The 20,687-nt window shown below is 44.9% G+C and overlaps 1 protein-coding gene across 1 annotated transcript in view; it reads right to left on the reverse strand.

Annotated features, from left to right (window-relative positions):
* Window positions 1-3,060: 3,060 nt before the first annotated feature.
* LOC311139621 (adhesion G protein-coupled receptor L1-like) overlaps window positions 3,061-20,687 on the reverse strand; it is a gene marked incomplete at both ends in the record, with an annotated part of 96,769 nt that continues 79,142 nt past the window's right edge. Inside the window, 12 exons of the mRNA XM_084174532.1 lie at window positions 3,061-3,986; window positions 4,148-4,165; window positions 7,869-7,991; window positions 10,804-10,900; window positions 11,520-11,675; window positions 15,699-15,867; window positions 16,750-16,841; window positions 17,006-17,072; window positions 17,379-17,599; window positions 18,079-18,288; window positions 18,845-19,018; window positions 20,309-20,514. Coding sequence (XP_084030658.1) covers window positions 3,061-3,986; window positions 4,148-4,165; window positions 7,869-7,991; window positions 10,804-10,900; window positions 11,520-11,675; window positions 15,699-15,867; window positions 16,750-16,841; window positions 17,006-17,072; window positions 17,379-17,599; window positions 18,079-18,288; window positions 18,845-19,018; window positions 20,309-20,514 — 2,459 coding nt within the window. The remainder of the gene's footprint in view (window positions 3,987-4,147; window positions 4,166-7,868; window positions 7,992-10,803; window positions 10,901-11,519; window positions 11,676-15,698; window positions 15,868-16,749; window positions 16,842-17,005; window positions 17,073-17,378; window positions 17,600-18,078; window positions 18,289-18,844; window positions 19,019-20,308; window positions 20,515-20,687) is intronic.

Consider the following 20,687-nt stretch of genomic DNA (forward strand, 5'->3'; position numbering starts at 1 on the left):
GCGTCCTTCAGAATTCCCTTCTCACAGCTCAGCTATGTACAGACAGAGAGATCTTGAAAATGTTTAAATAAAGCATGAATAAATGAACAGAATAAAATATTATAGAAATAAATATTCAAAATACATAAATAAATATAGAGATAAATAAAGCATTAGAAAAATACATAAATAAAGCGTGAAGGCAAAACTCAGCTTTTTAAGGTTGGGAGAGACTTTAGGGGGAAGGAACCTCATGAATACATCTCTGGTTTGATGGATGGTTTCTCTCTGGAATCGCTTTCATACGGAAACGTCACATTCTGACTGGATGGTCCCATCGGTCAACTCTGCCTGTCATTCTGACGGTACTGCCTGTGTCTGAAATGGCACCCCACACCCAACATAGTGTACAACTTTTGCCCTGGTCAAAAGTAGTGCACTATGGTGCCATTTTGGACACAGCATGTGTCTTTGTTCCAAGTTCTGACTTTGTTCGCATAGGGCTGTGGTCAAAAGTAGTCACTACATAGGGAGGCCCTGGTCAGTAGTTCACTACATAAGGAGGCCCTGGTCAGTAGTTCACTACATAGGGAGGCCCTGGTCAGTAGTTCACTACATAAGGAGGCCCTGGTCAGTAGTTCACTACATAGGGAGGCCCTGGTCAGTATTTCACTACATAGGGAGGCCCTGGTCAGTAGTTCACTACATAGGGAGGCCCTGGTTAGTAGTGCACTATATAGGGAATAGGGTGCCATTTCAGACAAACCCTGTCATTGTTCCTTGCTCAAGTTCCTGTGAGGCAGCCTGAAGTCTCCCAGTTATACATTGGTACCTGAACTCTCAGAAACAGCCACACAGAAGCAGCTGGCTACCCTTGTCTTTGAGATGGAAGCTAATATTATAATAGGCTTTCTCATAGATATAGAATTACTATCCCCTTCCTCTGATGTGCATTCAATTCACCCAACAAAAATAGCTTTTTGAATGTACACACTTACAAAATTCACACGAATATGGTACATATGCTTGAGCATATCACACACTCACATGTACACACACACTCCTGCACATGTACGCACACACACAAACTCTTTCACACACACACGCTCTCTCACACACACACGCACATAGGGAATTAATTGTCACATTAGGCTCTGGAATAATGCTGAAAATATCTGTTAGAAACAGCAAAATGAAAGACGTTTTGATAGAAAACAAATGCTATCTGACATGCTAAAACCCATCATATTAAAATGATGTAATCTAGTTATATCTAGGATATAACCTTTCAAACAATACATTACTGACCAAAATCACATTATGGCTGCTGTCCTTGAACCACAATGCATTGGAGCGCCCGTGATGAGGCACAGTATGACATGTTATTATGACATCTATCCCCCCGCCCACACTGAGCACTTCTTGTCCGGGAATGTCAAAGGTCAAACATTAACAACATGTAATGGATTATATTACATAAAATTGTGCCAGGACTTTATTTTTATTTTTTAAACTTTTTTATTTGTATGCAAAATCTACCACCCATCATACTTTCTCTCTCTCTGTTTTTCTGTTTGAGAGATTTTCACTGAATGGCAGAGCACTAGTCAGGACTCAGGAGAAGGACAGTGAGAGAGCGAGAGAAAGAATGCCGGGGAGAGAGATAGAGTGCATCATTCAGGTCACAAACTTGTACACAACTTTTGTTGCAGTACAAGAAGTCAGTTTAGAGTATTTCTTACGTTTTTGTTGCTTTTCTTCATCTGGTTTTTCTATTTACAGGTAGGAGTAGAGTAAGTACTTTAGTTTGTGTGGTTCATATGTACAGGGTTAGACTTGAGTAACGGCTGAAGTGGTTCCTACATTTAGAGTCCATTCTGTCACAACCACACACAGGTGACGTGTCCACATCCATTGAGGAGGGCATCCATTCTTAAAGGGTGCACGATCTGTCCCTTAATAACCCTCTGGGTGATGCAACAGAAAGTCACCAAGATAACATATTCTTCTCCAAAGTCAGTACAGCAGAGTTTTACTTTTCAAATGTCTGAAGAAAATAACAAAAAAGCCCTCCCGCCCCAAAAAGTCATTGTCCGTTCCTCGAGTCCTAAATATCCACCTCTTGACCCCTGACCCTTGACGCCTCAAACAGACTTCCTGTCCTGTGGTGTACTTCCTCAGTCTCTCCTCTAGTTCTGTACATAAGAGTGAGTTCACAGCAAGATAAAATAAAGGCAACTACTCTGAGGCAGCTCCCACTGCCTTGTCTGAACAATTGTTCTGGCTTCTTTTTACTCAGATGGAGGGTTGTGTTTTTTTTAAACGTCTGATGTTCAGAAACAAGCACTTCTGTGAGTGAGTGAGCATGTGTGTGTGTGTATGTTTGTGTGTGTGTGAATGCTCCAGTTTCTGTTCTGGCTGGGAAAATGTATTTTTGGCAACACTGAAGTAGCTTTCAGAGATTATTTTCCTATGGTATAATGGGCTACTACAGTATATCCCCTGCCTCCACAGCTAACTACGCCGAGCAAATGATGAGTGAACAAAAAGAGAGATAGAACATGAAAAAGGGAAAGAGAAAATGAGAACCGTTTCTCTAGAGGAATGTTTGTAGAAATTCAGTGAAATTAAATAAAAATAACTTTGAACAAAGTTAAGTTGAGAAATATCTGTAGCTCTGTAGGAGTAAGGTATAAGGGGTTTGTTGGATTGGTACATTCAGAGTGCTGGACTTGGCATCTGTCTGCTGCGTGCCAAGAGAAAGGGGGAAATAGAAGAGAGCGAAAGAGAGAGCGGGTGAATGTTCCGGAGAAGAACAACTCAGCCATCGTTCATCTCCACCAGACAGCGGAGGGTCTCTAGGATAAGACTGTTGCCGTGGAGACAACTAAAACTCTCCTTAAATGTAAATTTGTTCGCTCATCTTTCAATACAAATAAAGAGTGAAAAAAGGCAACCCATCAAGCAGGAAGTGGAGAGGAGCGAGAGAAAGAGAGAGAGGCGGGTTCTGAGGTGGCAACCAGCCAGCCTTCATCCTCATCCTCATCATCTTGGTCCCCGTCCGCGTCCTCCCGGTTCCAGTCACAGGCTGGTGACCAGCTGCATCTGTCCATCTCCCTCGCTGTGGGCGGGCTCCTGGCCGGGGTGCCCCTCCCCCTCCCTACTGGGCCTCCTGGGGGGCGGGGCCTGGTAGAAGGTCTGCATGGGGGCTCCTCGAGACCCCAGGGCGGGCCTCCCAGAGCTGTAATAGAGCTCCTCAGGGGGCTGGGCCGAGCGGGGCACCACCTCCAGGGGCTCGGGGCTGCTGTCCGGGTAGGGCGAGTCTCGCAGGTTGGTGATGCTGGTGTACAGGGAGTCCCTGGCAGGCGAGTCAGGCCCTTGTCCCCCAGACCCCTGGCCTCCGGCGCTGTGCCCACTGTGGCCGCTGTGGCCCAGGCTCTCTGTGAGGTCAGCCGTATAGCTCTCGGACTCCTCGGGGTCAGACTGGTACAGGACAGACTGGGCTCTCTGCAGCAGTAGCGGCTCCTCCAGGGCTTTGTAGAGCAGCTCCACGTCCTGCGGCGTCCGCTGGCGCCCGCCTTCTCTGGACAGGAATTCCTCGTTGTCGTCCAGGCTGATGCTTGGCTCTGGCACAGCTACTCCCCCGCCTCGGCCCACTCCGCCGTGAGGAGGGCCCCTTGCGAGACTACCACAGACCCTATCCCCGCCCCCAGCTCCTCCCCCACGCAGGTTGTTGTGCACCAGCTCAGATATGATCATCTTCTCGAAGGCAGCCGCGTCAGACAGGTTGCGCCGTATTCCGTCCCCACCCAGGGTCTCAGATCCGCGGGGGTTGAGGAGTGGAGGGGGGCTGTCTGCACCCCCCATGCCCCCGCCCAGGAAGTCACAGCTGCCCCCGCTGCCGCCCCCCGGCCCCACGCTGCGGAGGGAGTAGCTGTTGTTGAAGTTACCATTGAGGGGCAGGGTGTCCATACCACACGGGTCACGGGCCTTACACAGAGTATTCTCTGGACAAACACACAGTACACACAACACATAGGAGTTATTAAATAGAATTATGACTTAAACATTACATTATTTGGAGAAAATGTAATATTTGTGTAGTATCTACAGCAAACACTATAATACACACTGATAGTAACATTAAGGTTTATAGACGTGGACATACTTGGGTCACGGAAGGTTCCTGTAGATCCATGGAGAAGCCACAAAGAAGGGAATGAAAAATACTGGTGAGTGAGTCACTTTCACTCCACCTCTTTCATCACTCTCTTTCTCTCTGTCGCTCTATTTTGCTCTCCCTCTCTCACCCCCTCTCTCTACAAGCAATAGCTTTTATTGCTATGATAAAGACTAACAAGAGAACACATCATCAAACAAGAAACAAACCACTCAAACAAGTATACAGTGCCTTCGGAAAGTATTCAGACCCCTTGACGTTTTCCACATTTTGCAACTGAAACTGAACAACTGAAATACCTTATTTACATAAGTATTAAGACCCTTTGCTATGAGACTCGAAAATTGAGCTCAGGTGCATCCTGTTTCCATTGATCATCCTTGAGATGTTTCTACAACTTGATTGGAATCCACCTGTGGTAAATTCAATTGATTTGACATGTTTTGGAAAAGCACACACCTGTCTATATAAGGTCCCACAGTTGACAGTGCATGTCAGAGTAAAATCCAAGCCATGAGGTCGAAGGAATTGTCTGTAGGATTGTGTTGAGGCACAGATCAACAAAGTTCTGCAGCATTGAAGGTCCCCAAGAACACAGTGGCCTCCATCATTCTTAAATGGAAGACGTTTGGAACCACCAAGACTCTTCCTAGAGCTGGCCGCCTGGCCAAACTGAGCAATTGGGGGAGAAGGGCCTTGGCCAGGGAGGTGACCAACAACCCGATGGTCACTCTGACAGAGCTCTAGAGTTCCTCTGTGGAGATCGGAGAACCTTCCAGAAGGACAACCAACTCTGCAGCACTCCACCAATCAGGCCTTTATGGTAGAGTGGACAGATGGAAGCCACTCCTCAGTAAAAGGCACATGACAGCCCAATTGGAGTTTGCCAAAAGGCACCTAATGACTCTCAGACCATGAGAAACAAGATTATCTGGTCTGATGAAACCAAGATTGAACTCTTTGGCCTGAATGCCAAGCGTCACGTCTGGAGGAAACCTAGCACCATCCCTACGGTGAAGCATGGTGGTGGCAGCATCATGCTGTGGGGATGTTTTTCAGCAGCAGGGACTGGGAGACTAGTCAGGATCGAGGCAAAGATGAATGGAGCAAAGTACAGAGAGATCATTGATGAAAACCTGCTCCAGAGCGCTCAGGACCTCAGACTGGGGCGAAGGTTCACCTTTCAAAAGGACAACGACCCTAAGCACACAGCCAAGACAACGCAGGAGTGGCTTCGGGACAAGTCTCTGAATGTCCTTGCCAGCCAGAGCCCGGACTTGAACCTGATTGAACATCTCTGGAGAGACCTGAAAATAGCTGTGCAGCGACACTCCCCATCTAAACCGACAGAGCTTGAGAGGATCTGAAGAGAATAATGGGAGGAACTCCCCAAATACAGGTGTGCCAAGCTTGTAGCGTCAAACCCAAGAAGACTCGAAGCTGTAATCGCTGCCAAATGTGCTTCAACAAAGTACTGAGTAAAGGGTCTGAATAGTTATGTAAACATTTCTAAAAACCTAATTTTAGTTGGTCATCATGGGGTATTGTGTGTAGATTGATGAGGGGAAAAAAACATTTAATCAATTTTAGAATAAGGCTGTAACCTAACAAAATGTGGAAAAAGTAAAGGGGTCTGAATTCTTTCCGAAGGCACTGTACAAACCAATGTATTAGCCAGTAAGAGGCTTTGAAGCCACCGGTCGGTCATATTGGCACTCCCCAGATGAAGCAGTCCTTCATAGGAATGAATGGAATTTTACAGTATTTCAATTCAATGTTTCAAGGACAAAATTACATGTATTTTTAAGTATTTTGTTGTTGTAGTGGGGACAGTAATGTTAGAACAAAAAATTATATATGTTTAGCTCACATAATATAATGTAAAAGTATGCAATAAGGTGTCTGTAATATAATAAACGTGGCAAAAACAAATGTAGACATTAATAAATGTATTTCTATAGCTTCCTAAATACTTTTATTACAACGGTGGGTGTGTGCCAAGATGGAGGCGTGGTGGCTTCAAAACTGCACCTCCTGTCAGTCATCTAGTGTAAATCATCTATAAATCATTGATAAAACACAGGCACACAAACACACACTGCCTCATAAACAAACACACAACTTGTAGTTTTGACATGATAATCCACCATCATTTACACCACACACACACACACACACACACACACACACACACACACACACACACACACACACACACACACACACACACACACACAGAGACACACAGAGAATCCACTGGGATATATTCTGCTGTCTGCGAGCCTGTGATTCAGTGCATCCATAATGCATGCACCACCATTTCATGAAGTAGCAGTAATGCTTATTTTACGACGCGCTTTCAACACACCAAAAGATGTTGTGATTTCACCCCCAAATTGCCATCACAGAGCGATCGCATCAAGACGAGAGGCATGGCGAGGCCTGGCTTCCCTAAGAGAATCCGCGTTAGACTGCGGCTCGGTGTGGGTTTAATTTTTAATGCGTGGTATGATTTTAATCAAGACTCGTCGGCGGTTGCTATGGCGGTGGTGGTGGGGGAAGGGCTAATTAGACATTCTAATGAAGTACACTTCCTACTTCCTCTCCTCTCAGGGTTCTAAAAATGTCCCCGCCGCTGCTGAGCCGGAGCCTGTGGCCGTCAGGCTGCCTGACGCATTGTGCAGAGAGTGTTTAAATTATTAAACAGAGACGCTGTCTACAATTTCAGGCCTCTACGACGACACACAGTGGGCTGCTACTATAGTAACTCTCTACTGGCTGGCACACTCACTCTCAGTCAGGGACGGAGCACACAGATAGAGGAGAGATAGAGAGGAGGGAGGACAGAGAGAGCATTCTGGATAGCTCTACTACTTCAGACCTACAGTACTATGAGAGTATTCTGGATAGGTCTACTACTTAAGACCTACAGTACTATGAGAGTATTCTGGATAGGTCTACTACTTAAGACCTACAGTACTATGAGAGTATTCTGGATAGTTATTCTACTTAAGACCTACAGTACTATGAGAGTATTCTAGATTGCTCTACTACTTAAGACCTACAGTACTATGAGAGTATTCTGGATAGCTCTACTACTTAAGACCTACAGTCCTATGAGAGTATTCTGGATAGCTCTACTACTTAAGACCTACAGTACTATGAGAGTATTCTAGATTGCTCTACTACTAACAAATCAGATAAATGAATCTGAATGGAGTCCACTGTCCCAATTACTCTAGCCACTGCTGTCTGCTGCTGTTCTCAGTGCATTATTACAGCATTACAACTGTATATAACACATATAATCCGGGGAGAGTCTGAGAAGGGAAGCTGTCCCCAAGATTTCTCCTTCAGTCACAGATGAAGCTTTACTTCTAATCCATTTCTGCTTCTTCATATCAACAAGGCAGGATTAGAGACCTGGCCAGATGGCTAGGCAATAGGCACGTCTCTCTCTCTCTCTACTGCTGAATCCGTCTGACAGATACATAGACTCACCACCAGTGAAACACACACACTCTTTCCTACCTCCACACACAATGAGGCAGAAAAAGGCTAACAAACAGAAAAAGATTTATATGCAAAAAATAAGAAAATATATGTTCACACACGCACTACGCACATACACACGTACACGTACACACACACACACACACACACACACACACACACACACACACACACAAACACACTGAGGTTTACTTACCGGTGGAGTTGAAGACCCCAGGAGAAGGGGGAGTGAAGCTCTCAGCCAGCAGGGTGTTGTAAGGAGAGGTGCCGGTACGGGTCTGTAACACTGGGTTGGTCAGGAGGTGGTTTCCCATGGTGGCTAAGAGGAGACAACATCATAAAACATAAACATCGACTTTACCATAAACATTGACTTTACCATAAACATCTACTTTACCATAAACATCTACTTTACCATAAACATCGGCTTTACCATAAACATCGACTTTACCATAAACATTGACTTTACCATAAACATCTACTTTACCATAAACATCTACTTTACCATAAACATCGACTTTACCATAAACATTAACTTTATCATAAACATCTACTTTACCATAAACATCTACTTTGCCATAAACATCCACTTTACCATAAACATCCACTTTATCATAAACATCTACTTTACCATGAACATTTTGTTAGGTTTGTTTTGGTATATTAACAACATTTGATATGATAATACAAAACTATAATAGACAATATAATTAAAATACATAAATATAATACATAATAAACATTATACATAGTAATACAGGCCATTTACAGTTTATTCAAAAATATGTTACATTCATATTCAAATCGATAGGGATATTTATGTCACAGTAATGTTTTACAGGGTAATGCATTTCACAGTACACCCCTGAATGTTTATACCTTGCTATTGTAACCTTTGAGTAAAATACATTTTCAGTGGAAAGGTGCTGTTTGTAGGCAGCGTTGCCATTTGGAATATTGTTCTGTATCTTCCAACGTCGTTGAAGGGGGAATACTAATGCATATCATTACGTAGTCAGAGGGTGCAGTCATTGAAACACAGTTCATTTCACAGTGAAATGCGAATGCCACCTTTAGACAAATATAATTCAAAGAAATGGAACATTGAGAATGTTCTATAATGCCCATGTATGGCTTCAGCCCCAGGCGGTCGAATAGAAATGCCATGAAATTAAAAATAGGACAGCATGACGGAGAGTGGTCTATGGCGAAGTGCAACCATCAGGTCTCAACCAAACCATCTATCACAGAGACAATGAGAAAGAGAGAAATTCACAGAGAGAATTTCACACTAAAACACTCACATTCATTCATTTCTTTGTTCGTTCATTCACCCATCAACTCACTCATTCACTCACTCTCCAATTCTTACTTTCCTGCTCTTTCTCTTGCTCTCTACCTCACGCACACAGTCACTCTTTTATTCCCTCTCTCTCTCTCTCTCTCTCTCTCTCTCTCTCCCTCATCCCTGTCTCTCTCCACACGAACACCAAATTACTCAGGATTAGCTGTCCAGAAACACCTCGGAGGAATATCCTGTCAACAATTTAAAAACAACAACTTTTAAGTGTTGGAGAGAGAAAGTAGGGCAGGCATGAGGAAGCTGGGGAGCTTCATTCAGAGAGGAGGAAGCCTCATCACGCCTTGTCTCCTGGACAGATCACTATTGTCTGAAGAGAAACAAGTTGATAAAGAAGTTAAGTGGGGAAATCAAAGAGATAAGAGATGCCAGCGATAACAACGAAGACTGCGGCTCTCGCCGAGATTCGTCCCATTTAATTATTGCTCCATGATAGCGTCTCTCCTTCTCTTTATTTCTCACTCTCTCGTTCTTTCTCTCTGTCTCTCGAATGGAGCTGCCATCTTTCGCTTTCTGCCAACAATGACAAACTTTTCTCAAACGCTCGGGAAAAGAAAGGACTTCACTTGGCAGTGCCTTTGTTTTGTGTTTCTCCCTCTAGCTCTATCCCTCCTCTATCCGTCCTTCACCTATCCCTTCTCCTCTCTTCATCCCTTCTTCCTGAGTATACAAAACATTAAGAACACCTGATCTTTCCATGACATAGACTGACCAGGTGAATCCAGGTGAAAGCTTATTGATGTCACCTGTTAAATCCACTTCAATCAGTGTAGATGAAGGGGAGGAGACAGGTTAAAGAAGGACTTTTAAGCCTTCAGACAATTGATACATGGATAGTGTATGTATGCCATTCAGAGGGTGAACGGGCAAGACAAAAGATTTAAGTGCCTTTGAACGGGTATGGTAGTAGGTGCAAGGCGCAGCAGTTTGTGTCAAGAACTACAACGCTGCTGGGTTTTTCACGCTCAACAGTTTCCCGTGTTTATTAAGAATGGTCCACCACCCAAAGGACATCCAGCCAACTTGACACAATAGTGGGAAGCATAGGAGTCAACATGGGCCATCATTCCTGTGGAATGCTTTCAACACCTTGAAGAGTCAATATTAGGAAGGTGTTTCTAATGTTTGGTATACTCAGTGTATACTTTTTCCTCCATGATGTCAGTCCCAGGAAAGCAAATCTCCTTTCCCTCCCCTCCTCTCCTATTACTCTCCTCCTCTCCTCGCACCCCCTCCCTCACCGTTCCTGTCACTCTCCTCAATAAGACTAATTACCCCCAGCCAGCTCGTACGCTAATCAGTTCATTAAAACAAAATTGATGAAATTAACATAAAGAGTGACGGTTGATTTAGCGACTACCTCTTTGTCATCATCAACTCTCCCCTCCCTCCCTCCCTCCCTCCCAGATAATTCTGATCCCCATGACGATGGCTGCCACGGCGATGGTATGCCACCGTCTGCTCAGGCTATTGCTTGTGTCAATGTACACTGGCACCTCTTCCTTACTCTCTCTCTCTGACAGTAGACTCAGCGGTGCTCCTACTTCATTCTGTCTGTCTGTCTGTCTGTCTGTCTGTCTGTCTGTCTGTCTGTCTGTCTGTCTGTCTGTCTGTCTGTCTGTCTGTCTGTCTGTCTGTCTGTCTGTCTGTCTGTCTGTCTGTCTGTCTGTCTGTCTGTCTGTCCTGATGAGCCTGCCATAGAGGTGTGCGTGATTGGAGAGGGAGACAGCAGGGGGGTTAGAGAGGGGTTAAGGTGGTGGGGGGGTCTCACCACGGTTGAGTGAAGGAGTACTGTTGATGTCTCCCGCCATGAAGGAAGATTCTGTCTGCTTCCGAACCGTGTCATTCCACATCCTGCGGATTCGACTCTGGAACGCCGGAGAAGAGAAGCACACAGTGAAGAAAAACAAGACAGACAGACAGACAGACAGACAGACAGACAGACAGACAGACAGACAGACAGACAGACAGACAGACAGACAGACAGACAGACAGACAGACAGACAGACAGACAGACAGACAGACAGGAATAAACAATATGATATGATACTGTAACTCTGTGAGGCATACTAACATAAACAAGTTAATGCACGCAGGCAAACAACATCAGATTGAGACGTGGTAAACAATAATTGGAGTCTGATCCAATAGAGATGAAGGTTTCTGATTAGATTTGTGAAGCGTGTGATAGCTGGTGTGTCAACATAGCTTGTGTGTGTGTGTTTGGAGTGTTGTCAAAAATAATTAAGTATGGGATAGGCCTACACTTTGTAGATTGGTGCGTGTACCCGTAATCTGTGAGTTTGTGTATGGCATGATGTGGTCTGTGGGTGTACCCATGTAAGCATGTGGTCCCTTAGAGTCTGTGCATGCATGCATGCATGCACGTGTGTGTGGTGTGTGTGTGTTGTGTGTGTGGTGTGTGTGTGTTGTGTGTGTGGTGTGTGTGTGTTGTCTGTGTGGTGTGTGTGATAGCCATTCACTGACCTGTCTGTGTGCGGCAGCATGGCGGGCCTGGCTACCAGTGTAGTAGCGGTTGTTGGCACGCAGGGCAGAGTTCTTCAGGGAGCCGTGGGAGCTGGTGGTGGAGGTACGGCTGCAGCAGTATGAGTGACGCAGACACTTACTGTACTCCTTATGGACCTGAATGGAGAGAGAGGGCAAACATGGGTTAGACACACGCATGTAAGCAGTAGACACGCATACATACACACTAGTAAGCGCGAGTCAGCTGAATGAGCTGTATAAGGCCATAAGTCAACAGGAAAACGCTCATCCAGAGGCAGCGCTCCTAGTGGCCGGGGACTTTAATGCAGGGAAACTTAAATCCGTTCTACCTAATTTCTACCAGCATGTTAAATGTGCTACCAGAGGAAAAAATAACTCTAGACCACCTTTACTCCACACACAGAGACGCATACAAAGCTCTCCCTCGCCCTCCATTTGGCAAATCTGACCATAACTCTATCCTCCTGATTCCTGCTTATAAGCAAAAACTAAAGCAGGAAGCACCAGTGACTCGGTTAATAAAAAAGTGGTCAGATGACGCAGATGCTAAGCTACAGGACTGTTTTGCTAGCACAGACTGGAACATGTTCCGGGATTCTTCAGATAGCATTGAGGAGTACACCACATCAGTCACTGGCTTCATCAATAAGTGCATCGATGATGTCGTCCCCACAGTGACCGTACGTACATACCCCAACCAGAAGCCATGGATTACAGGAAACATCCGCACTGAGCTAAAGGGTAGAGCTGCCGCTTTCAAGGAGCGGGACTCTAACCCGGACGCTTATAAGAAATCCTGCTATGCCCTCTGACGAACCATCAAACAGGCAAAGAGTCAATACAGGACTAAGATTGAATCGTACTACACCGGCTCTGACGCTCGTCGGATGTGGCAGGGCTTGAAAACTATTACAGACTACAAAGGGAAGCACAGCCGCGAGCTTCCCAGTGACACAAGCCTACCAGACGAGCTAAACCACTTCTATGCTCGCTTCGAGGCAAGCAACACTGAAGCATGCATGAGAGCACCAGCTGTTCTGGATGACTATGTGATCACGCTCTCCGTAGCCGATGTGAGTAAGACTTTTAAGCAGGTCAACATTCACAAGGCCGCAGGGCCAGACGGATTACCAGGACGTGTACTCCGAGCATGTGCTGACCAACTGGCAAGTGTCTTCACTGACATTTTCAACATGTCCCTGACTGAGTCTGTAATACCAACATGTTTCAAACAGACCACCATAGTCCCCGTGCCCAAGGACACTAAGATAACCTGCCTAAATGACTACCGACCCGTAGCACTGACGTCTGTAGCCATGAAGTGCTTTGAAAGGCTGGTCATGGCTCACATCAACAGCATTATCCCAGAAACCCTAGACCCACTCCAATTTGCATACCGCCCCAACAGATCCACAGATGATGCAATCTCTATTGCACTCCACACTGCCCTTTCCCACCTGGACAAGAGGAACACCTACGTGAGAATGCTATTCATTGACTACAGCTCAGCATTCAACACCATAGTGCCCTCAAAGCTCATCACTAAGCTAAGGATCCTGGGACTAAACACCTCCCTCTGCAACTGGATCCTGGACTTCCTGACGGGCCGCCCCCAGGTGGTAAGGGTAGGTAACAACACATCTGCCACGCTGATCCTCAACACGGGGGCCCCTCAGGGGTGCATGCTCAGTCCCCTCCTGTACTCCCTGTTCACCCATGGCCAGGCACGACTCCAACACCATCATTAAGTTTGCCGACGACACAACAGTGGTAGGCCTGATCACCGACAATGATGAGACAGCCTGTAGGGAGGAGGTCAGAGACCTGGCCGTGTGGTGCCAGGATAACAACCTCTCCCTCAACGTGACCAAGACAAAGGAGATGATTGTGGACTACAGGGAAAAAAAAGAGGACTGAGCACGCCCCCATTCTCATCGACGGGGCTGTAGTGGAACAGGTTGAGAGCTTCAAGTTCCTTGGTGTCCACATCACCAACGAACTATCATGGTCCAAACACACCAAGACAGTCGTGAAGAGGGCACGACAAAGCCTATTCCCCCTCAGGAGACTGAAAAGATTCGGCATGGGTCCTCAGATCCTCAAAAAGTTCTACAGCTGCACCATCGATTGCATCCTGACTGGTTGCATCACCGCCTGGTATGGCAACTGCTTGGCCTCCGACCGCAAAGCACTACAGAGGGTACATCACTGGGGCCAAGCTTCCTGCCATCCAGGACCTCTATACCAGGCGGTGTCAGAGGAAGGCCCTTAAAATTGTCAAAGACTCCAGCCACCCTAGTCATAGACTGTTCTCTCTGCTACCGCACGGCAAGCGGTACCGGAGTGCCAAGTCTAGGTCCAAAAGACTTCTCAACAGCTTCTACCCCCAAGCCATAAGACTCCTGAACAGCTAATCATGGCTACCCGGACTATTTGCACTGCCCCCCCCCCACCCCATATTTTTACGCTGCTGCTACTCTGTTAATGATTTATGCATAGTCACTTTAACTCTACCCACATGTACATATTACTTCAACTACCTCAACTAGCCGGTGCCCCCGCACATTGACTCTGCACCGGTACCCCCCTGTATATATAGCCTCCCTACTGTTATTTTATTTTACTTCTGCTCTTTTTTTCTCAACTCTTTTTTGTTGTTGTTTTATTTTACTTTTTTATTAAAAATAAATGCACTGTTGGTTAAGGGCTGTAAGTAAGCATTTCACTGTAATGTCTGCACCTGTTGTATTTGGCGCATGTGGCCAAAACAATTTGATTTGATTTGATTTGATTTTCACCCGCACCTGCCCAAAATTGCTAAAAACCCATCCACAACCGCCCGACTGTGATAAAGTGAAAATCTGCACCGGACCCTAATCCACTAATATAGAAAATGCGCTGTAGGCTACAGTCAGAGATGGCAGAAAATTTTTTTTACAGGGGGTGCAGGACTTTTTGTTGTTGCTTGATTTAGATATGTTTCTGCTTATATTTTCCGACATTTGGTAGGCTGTTAGTTAGTCATCTTGTCTATAATTAGATACATACATCTTCTCTTCTGTCATTATACATTACCAGTCCAAAGTTTGGACACACCTACTCATTCAAGGGTTTTTCTTAATTTTTTACATTGTAGAATAATAGTGAAGACATCAAAACTATGAAATAACACATGGAATCATGTAGTAACCAGAAAAGTGTTAAACAAATTAAAATATATTTTATTTTTGAGATTCTTCAAATAGCCACCCTTTGCCTTGATGACAGCTTTGCACACTCGTCTTGTGACTGTCGAATTCGTATAGCGCCTCACAAGCATCACACATAACATAGCCGGCACTGCTATCATCCTCTTTTACCACTTCAAATCTTTCCCAAACATGACTTTTCTGGCCCTCCCTTCTCTTTATTTTCAACTCTCCATTTCGCAGCTTTTCTCTTACTGAATTAACTCCGACATTGTTATTTTTGCCTCCATGGATCGAAGTTAACTTTCTCTACCCGTTCCCAAAAGCATTTGGCGATTGGCATGTACAGTTAGGCCCTAAGGCTTACACACTAATGCCAGATAGCCTAAAACAATTAAAGAAAATCCTCAATGTAGCCTATAAATATAAATTACACAATAATTATACATTTATGGAATTTTTAAGGTACTGTTTCTCTTTATTCAACCTGCCCGCCACCCACCAGCCCTTCAGCCACACAATTTTTCATGACCCTAAACCGACCCACCCTGCAGATATAACCGTGGGGACTGCGGGTTATGAGTCAACACGCGCATTACTAATATACACAAGCACGCACGCACGCCTGCATGCACACACACACACATATCGCACTCATTCTGAATTTATGGACTCAGACCTTTTAGGGCAAGATTTTCATCACGCAAAGACACACATGCTCTGAGCAAATTAACATTTCAAATAGACAGAGCTCTGAATAGTGCACCTAGTGATGTACCATGTATAATTACCCTGTTTAATTAAAATTAGGTTAAATAATCACCTCCTTCTCACAGGCATTAATAAGGGAAAGTAACAACATAAATCAGGCTGCAGATTGTCATTATATTCCATCATGTCTATTTAAAATGTTATGCTTAGTTTACTCAATAGAAAAGGTCACTTTTAGACATGTGAGCGTTTGAGTTACCTTTTTCTGCAAGGCGCAGTGGAAGATGAAGATGAACATGCCCTGGAAGGCGTTGAAGGTGGTGAAGAGGTAGGCCATGATGACCGTGTTCTCGTTGATGAATAGGAGGCCGAAGGACCAGGTCAGACCTAGCAGGAAGAGCAGGGCGATGGCCCCAATAGCCCACGACCTGGGAGGAGAGTGCATGCTAACGTTAGCTTAGCATCACAATGAAACCACTCACACAGACCGAAGCTAACCCGCTACCCAGCATGGCTGTTTTACCTTAAGGTGCATATATCTCATCTGTACCGGCTTTGAACCTACTACCAGGAATATCTGTTTTGAAAATGACTCATTGTTATGACAATATAACGTGGTCTCAGAGCATTTCGTATTATACTGTACGTAAATCCGAGACACTGAATTTAGTATGATATGTTACGTTTCGTATGGTTTCATTTGTGGATCTCCATCATTGCAAAACATGTGATATGTTACGAATTCCAATTTGTTGTTGCTAACGTTAGCTAGGTGGCTAACGCTAACGTTAGCTAGCTTTGAGGTTAGGGGTTATGGTTATGGTTAAGGATAGGAGTTAGGTTAAAGGGTTAAGGTTAGGTTTAGTTAAAAGGGTTACAGTTAGGGATAGGGGAAGGGTAAGCTAACATGCTAAGTAGTTGCAATGTAGCTAAAAAGTAGTAACTAGTTGTAAAGTTGCTAATTAGCTCAAGTTGTCCATGATGAGATTCAAATATGCAACCTTTGGGTTGCTAGACATTTGTGTTATTTGTCCACCCATCAACCCCGACCAACCACCCTACCTAAGTAACCTTCTGTCTTATGTAACCATACCAAATGTAACATATCATACTAATTTAAGTGTCCCGGATTTAGATTTACTATGTTACTTCTAGTCTATGAGACCAGTCTGGACAATATGACAAACATTATTCTGCATTACCTTCATTATTTCCCATTTCCAATCCATGTCTCACTGATACAGCCAATGCCCTGATCACATGACCTGTGAGGCTTCACTGACTCCTAACCTCTGCTGAGAGGGACTCACTTGATGTTGTCGAGGCGACTGGAGTCAGGTTTGAGGGCGGAGGAGTTGCGGGTCATCTTGTGCACAGTGATCATGAGGAACACCAGGTTCAGCTGGGGGGGGGGGGGGAGGTCAACGGTTACACACCTCTACAACACCCTCACTGGAATCCTAGAACACACTCCGGTCTTAATTTTTTAAGTAAATAAGTAAGTAGCTTGAATGACAAGTACTGTAATATAGTTGGTCATAATAGCATCATAATGAATGACTGTACCATAATAACAAAAGACACAGGGCCAATGAAGCTCCAAATGAAGTAGTTATCCACCCGCAACCAGCACCTACACATGGGACATAGGAAAATATTCAGTTATATCCTTCAAATACACATTCAAACGCGCGCACACACGCACGCACACACACACATCACAAACACAAATCCCCTGTCTCTGAGGATATCTTATAGAAGCTAATCAGCAGACTTTGGCTAACTCTGTTCAAAACCGTTGTCCATGGGGGGAAGACAACAATCCTCTTCACACTACACTCCATATTACATTCCCAGTTAGGGGAATAGTCTAGGCAGTCTAAACTAGTATAATCCTGTCTCTCAATCTGCAGGTGAAAAGGGACTGCTTCACACGTACGCTTTCTTGGTCCCATAGCTCCGGTAGTCTATAGCTGCCGAGATGCCCACCACCAGAGCTGGGAAGCAGTAGCCACACAGGTAGTAGTACTTCTTGCGGGAGTACTCGCTCTCAAACACCTCCACCAGCAGCAGATAGAGCTGCACCCCCTCCAGACACATCCAGGAGAATGCAGCCAGGAAGAAGAAGTGAAGCAGCCCAGCAAAGATCGGACAGGCAATCTGAGAGACAGAGAGAGAAGGAAAAAGGGAGAGGGAGACAGAGGGAGGTCAGGGAGTGAGAGAGAGAAAGAACGAGAGGGAGAGTAAAAGAGTGAAAGAAAACAAAGAGAGAGAGTTTTAAAATAGAGGGGTGAAAAGGAGTGAAAGACAAAGGGAAAATAACAAAGGAAGGTGAGTAAGATCCAGAAAAGGACAGCATATGGTCATTCAAGCCCCATAATGGAGGACCTTTACATTTTCATGGTCCATAATGAAAAGTACTTCCCCTCTAGTCTGTCTAATGGTGTTCCATGTACGAGGCACATGTCTCTCTGTCCTGTATTAGGTGTTCCATGTACGAGGCACTTGCCCCCTAGCTTGGCCCCAGATCAGTTCTTTCACATGCCATGTGACAATGTCTTTATGACTTAACAAGACAGCAAAAACAGATCTGGGACCAGGATACATGTCCCTCTGTCCCTCTCCTCTCCCCTACTCACGTGGTACTGGGTCTTGTCGATGCCGATAAGGAAGAGGAGCTCTGCGATGAAGAGGTTGATGCAGAGGTTCTTGTGGATGGTGTTGCGGTCGGTCTGCAGGCCCCGCAGGAAGCAGAAGGTAGAAATGCAGATAGCCAGGCACACCAGGCTGATCACTATGCCCACCCAGGTGATCACAAACAGGATCAACTCATGCATCCTCCCCGGGTACTGTGGAGAGAGGAATGGTGGGGGTGGAGAGGGAGGAAGAGGGGTTGGGTGGGGGAGAGAGATATAGGGAGGAAAGGGATGGGAGGTAGGAACGATGGGAGACAAGGAGAAAGACAAGGAGGGACAGGGTGAGAGTGAGAGTTTTATATTTGTAAATGTTTTCATATTCAGCTAAAATGTAGAGACAAGGAGACGCGACATCCTGAAAAAATACATGACATTCAAATTCAAGTAAATGTCAGTCGGAGTTGCAGGACATGAATTTGTAAGTGAGAGTGAGTGGGAGGGAGAAATAAAGAGAGAGAGAGATTGAAGGAGAGTAGTTTGAGTAAGTGTGTGTGTGTGTGTGTTTGTGTGTACGTGTGTGTGTGTGTGCCAAGGTTATTATAGTTTTGTGTTTTTATATACATTTTTATATCTATTAGTTTTAAGAATTTGTTTTCAAATTCAGTTTAGTTTCAGTTAGTTTTCACATCCACTTTAATTGTTTTTATTTAGTTTAAAGGGGCAGTTGCTACATCCATTTTTGGACGTGTGTAATATCCACTGGACCTACATCAGGCTGGTGGTGGGCCATGAGCACAGCAAAGTTGGTGAGGTGGGAACAGGAGCAGGTGGTGTGTGTGCTGTTGGTGTCCAGCAGTCTACAGCCCTGAGACGACCACTGGCCTGTCATCGACCGCTCCGAGTAGTTCCAGAACGAACAGTTAGGACTGTAGTGGTTCTCCAACTGGAGGGAGAGAGAGATAGAGAGAGAGAGAGAGAGAGAGAGATAGAGAGAGAGAGATAGAGATAGAGAGAGAGCGAGATAGAGATAGAGAGAGAGAGATAGAGATAGAGAGAGAGCGAGAGAGAGATAGAGATAGAGAGGGGGGGGGGGGGGGGGGATAGAGAGAGGGTGGAGATAATTTAAAATGAAATTGAATTAACTTTCTTGAGACCCAAGGTAAATGGTTCTGTCGCAGGCTTTATAATAACACACACACATAAATAAGAAACATAAAGTGCTGCTATCCATTTAAACATCTTCATATACAGTACAAGCAGATGGCAGGGAAAGAAAATACAGCATATATAGACAGTTGGCAAATATGTGGGAGAGAAAAGGTGAGAGGTGAAATATATTGTAATGCATGTGTACAGTTACAGCACAGTGTGTACAGTGTAGGGGACGTAGTGTTGGATGTTCTCAGTGTATACAGTATGTGAATGGCCTTGTTTGTCTACTACAGTACAGTGTGTGGTGTAGTGTTTAACCTCCTGTATGTGTACATTATGTCAATGTACATTTATGTTTATGCAAGTGTATGTGAGTGTAATTTGTATGTGAGTGTATTGTGTATATTGGAGTGTATTGTGTGTATGGGAGTCTATTGTGTGTATGTGAGTGTAGTGTGTATTTGGGAGTGTATTGTCTATGGGAGTGTATTGTGTGTATGGGAGTGCATTATGTATATGGGAGTGTATTGTGAGTATGGGAGTGTATTGTGTGTATGGGAGTGTATTGTGTGTATGGGAGTGTATTGTGTGTATGGGAGTGCATTGTGTATATGGGAGTGTATTGTGTGTATGGGAGTGCATTGTGTGTATGGGAGTGTATTGTGTGTATGGGAGTGTATTGTGTGTATGGGACTGTATGTGTGTGAGTCACAGGAGGTTGGTGGCACCTTAATTGGGGAGGACTGGCTCATTGTAATAGCTGGAGTGGAATTAATGTAATAGTATCAAATACATCAAACACATGGTTTTCATGTGTTTGATGCAATTCCATCTGCTACGTTCCGGACATTATTATGAGCTGTTCTGTAAATACGTAAGTGTATTCCATGTATCTGTAAGTATGTAAGTGTATTACATGTATCTGTAAGTATGTAAGCATATTCCATGTATCTGTAAGTATGTAAGCATATTCCATGTATCTGTAAGTATCTAAGCGAATTCCATGTATCTGTAAGTATGTAAGTTTATTACATGTATCTGTAAGTGTGTAAGCGTATTACATGTATCTGTAAGTGTTTACCTGTAAGTGTTTGAGTGTGAACACCACCGGCTCAGTGAGGAACACTCTGCTGGACTCTTTATTGATGGAGGCGGCGATGATGTGGGAGTTGACCGCCAAGCCTCGCTCCCCCGGTGCCGCCTCCAGCTCCATCTTCACCGTGGCGTTCTCCGTAGACAGGAAGGAGCCCAGGTTCTTATAGAGAACAAACACTACCTTGACTTGGCCTGGAGGGGGAGAGAGAGAGAGAGAGAGAGAGAGAGAGAGAGAGAGAGAGAGAGAGAGAGAGAGAGAGAGAGAGAGAGAGAGAAGAGAGAGAGAGAGAGAGAGAGAGAGAGAGAGAGGGGAGAGAGAGAGAGAGAGAGAGAGAGTGAGAGAGAGAGAGAGAGAGAGAGAGAGG

Source organism: Coregonus lavaretus (genome assembly GCF_964263955.1).
Source record: "Coregonus lavaretus genome assembly, chromosome: 2".
Lineage (NCBI taxonomy): Eukaryota > Metazoa > Chordata > Actinopteri > Salmoniformes > Salmonidae > Coregonus > Coregonus lavaretus.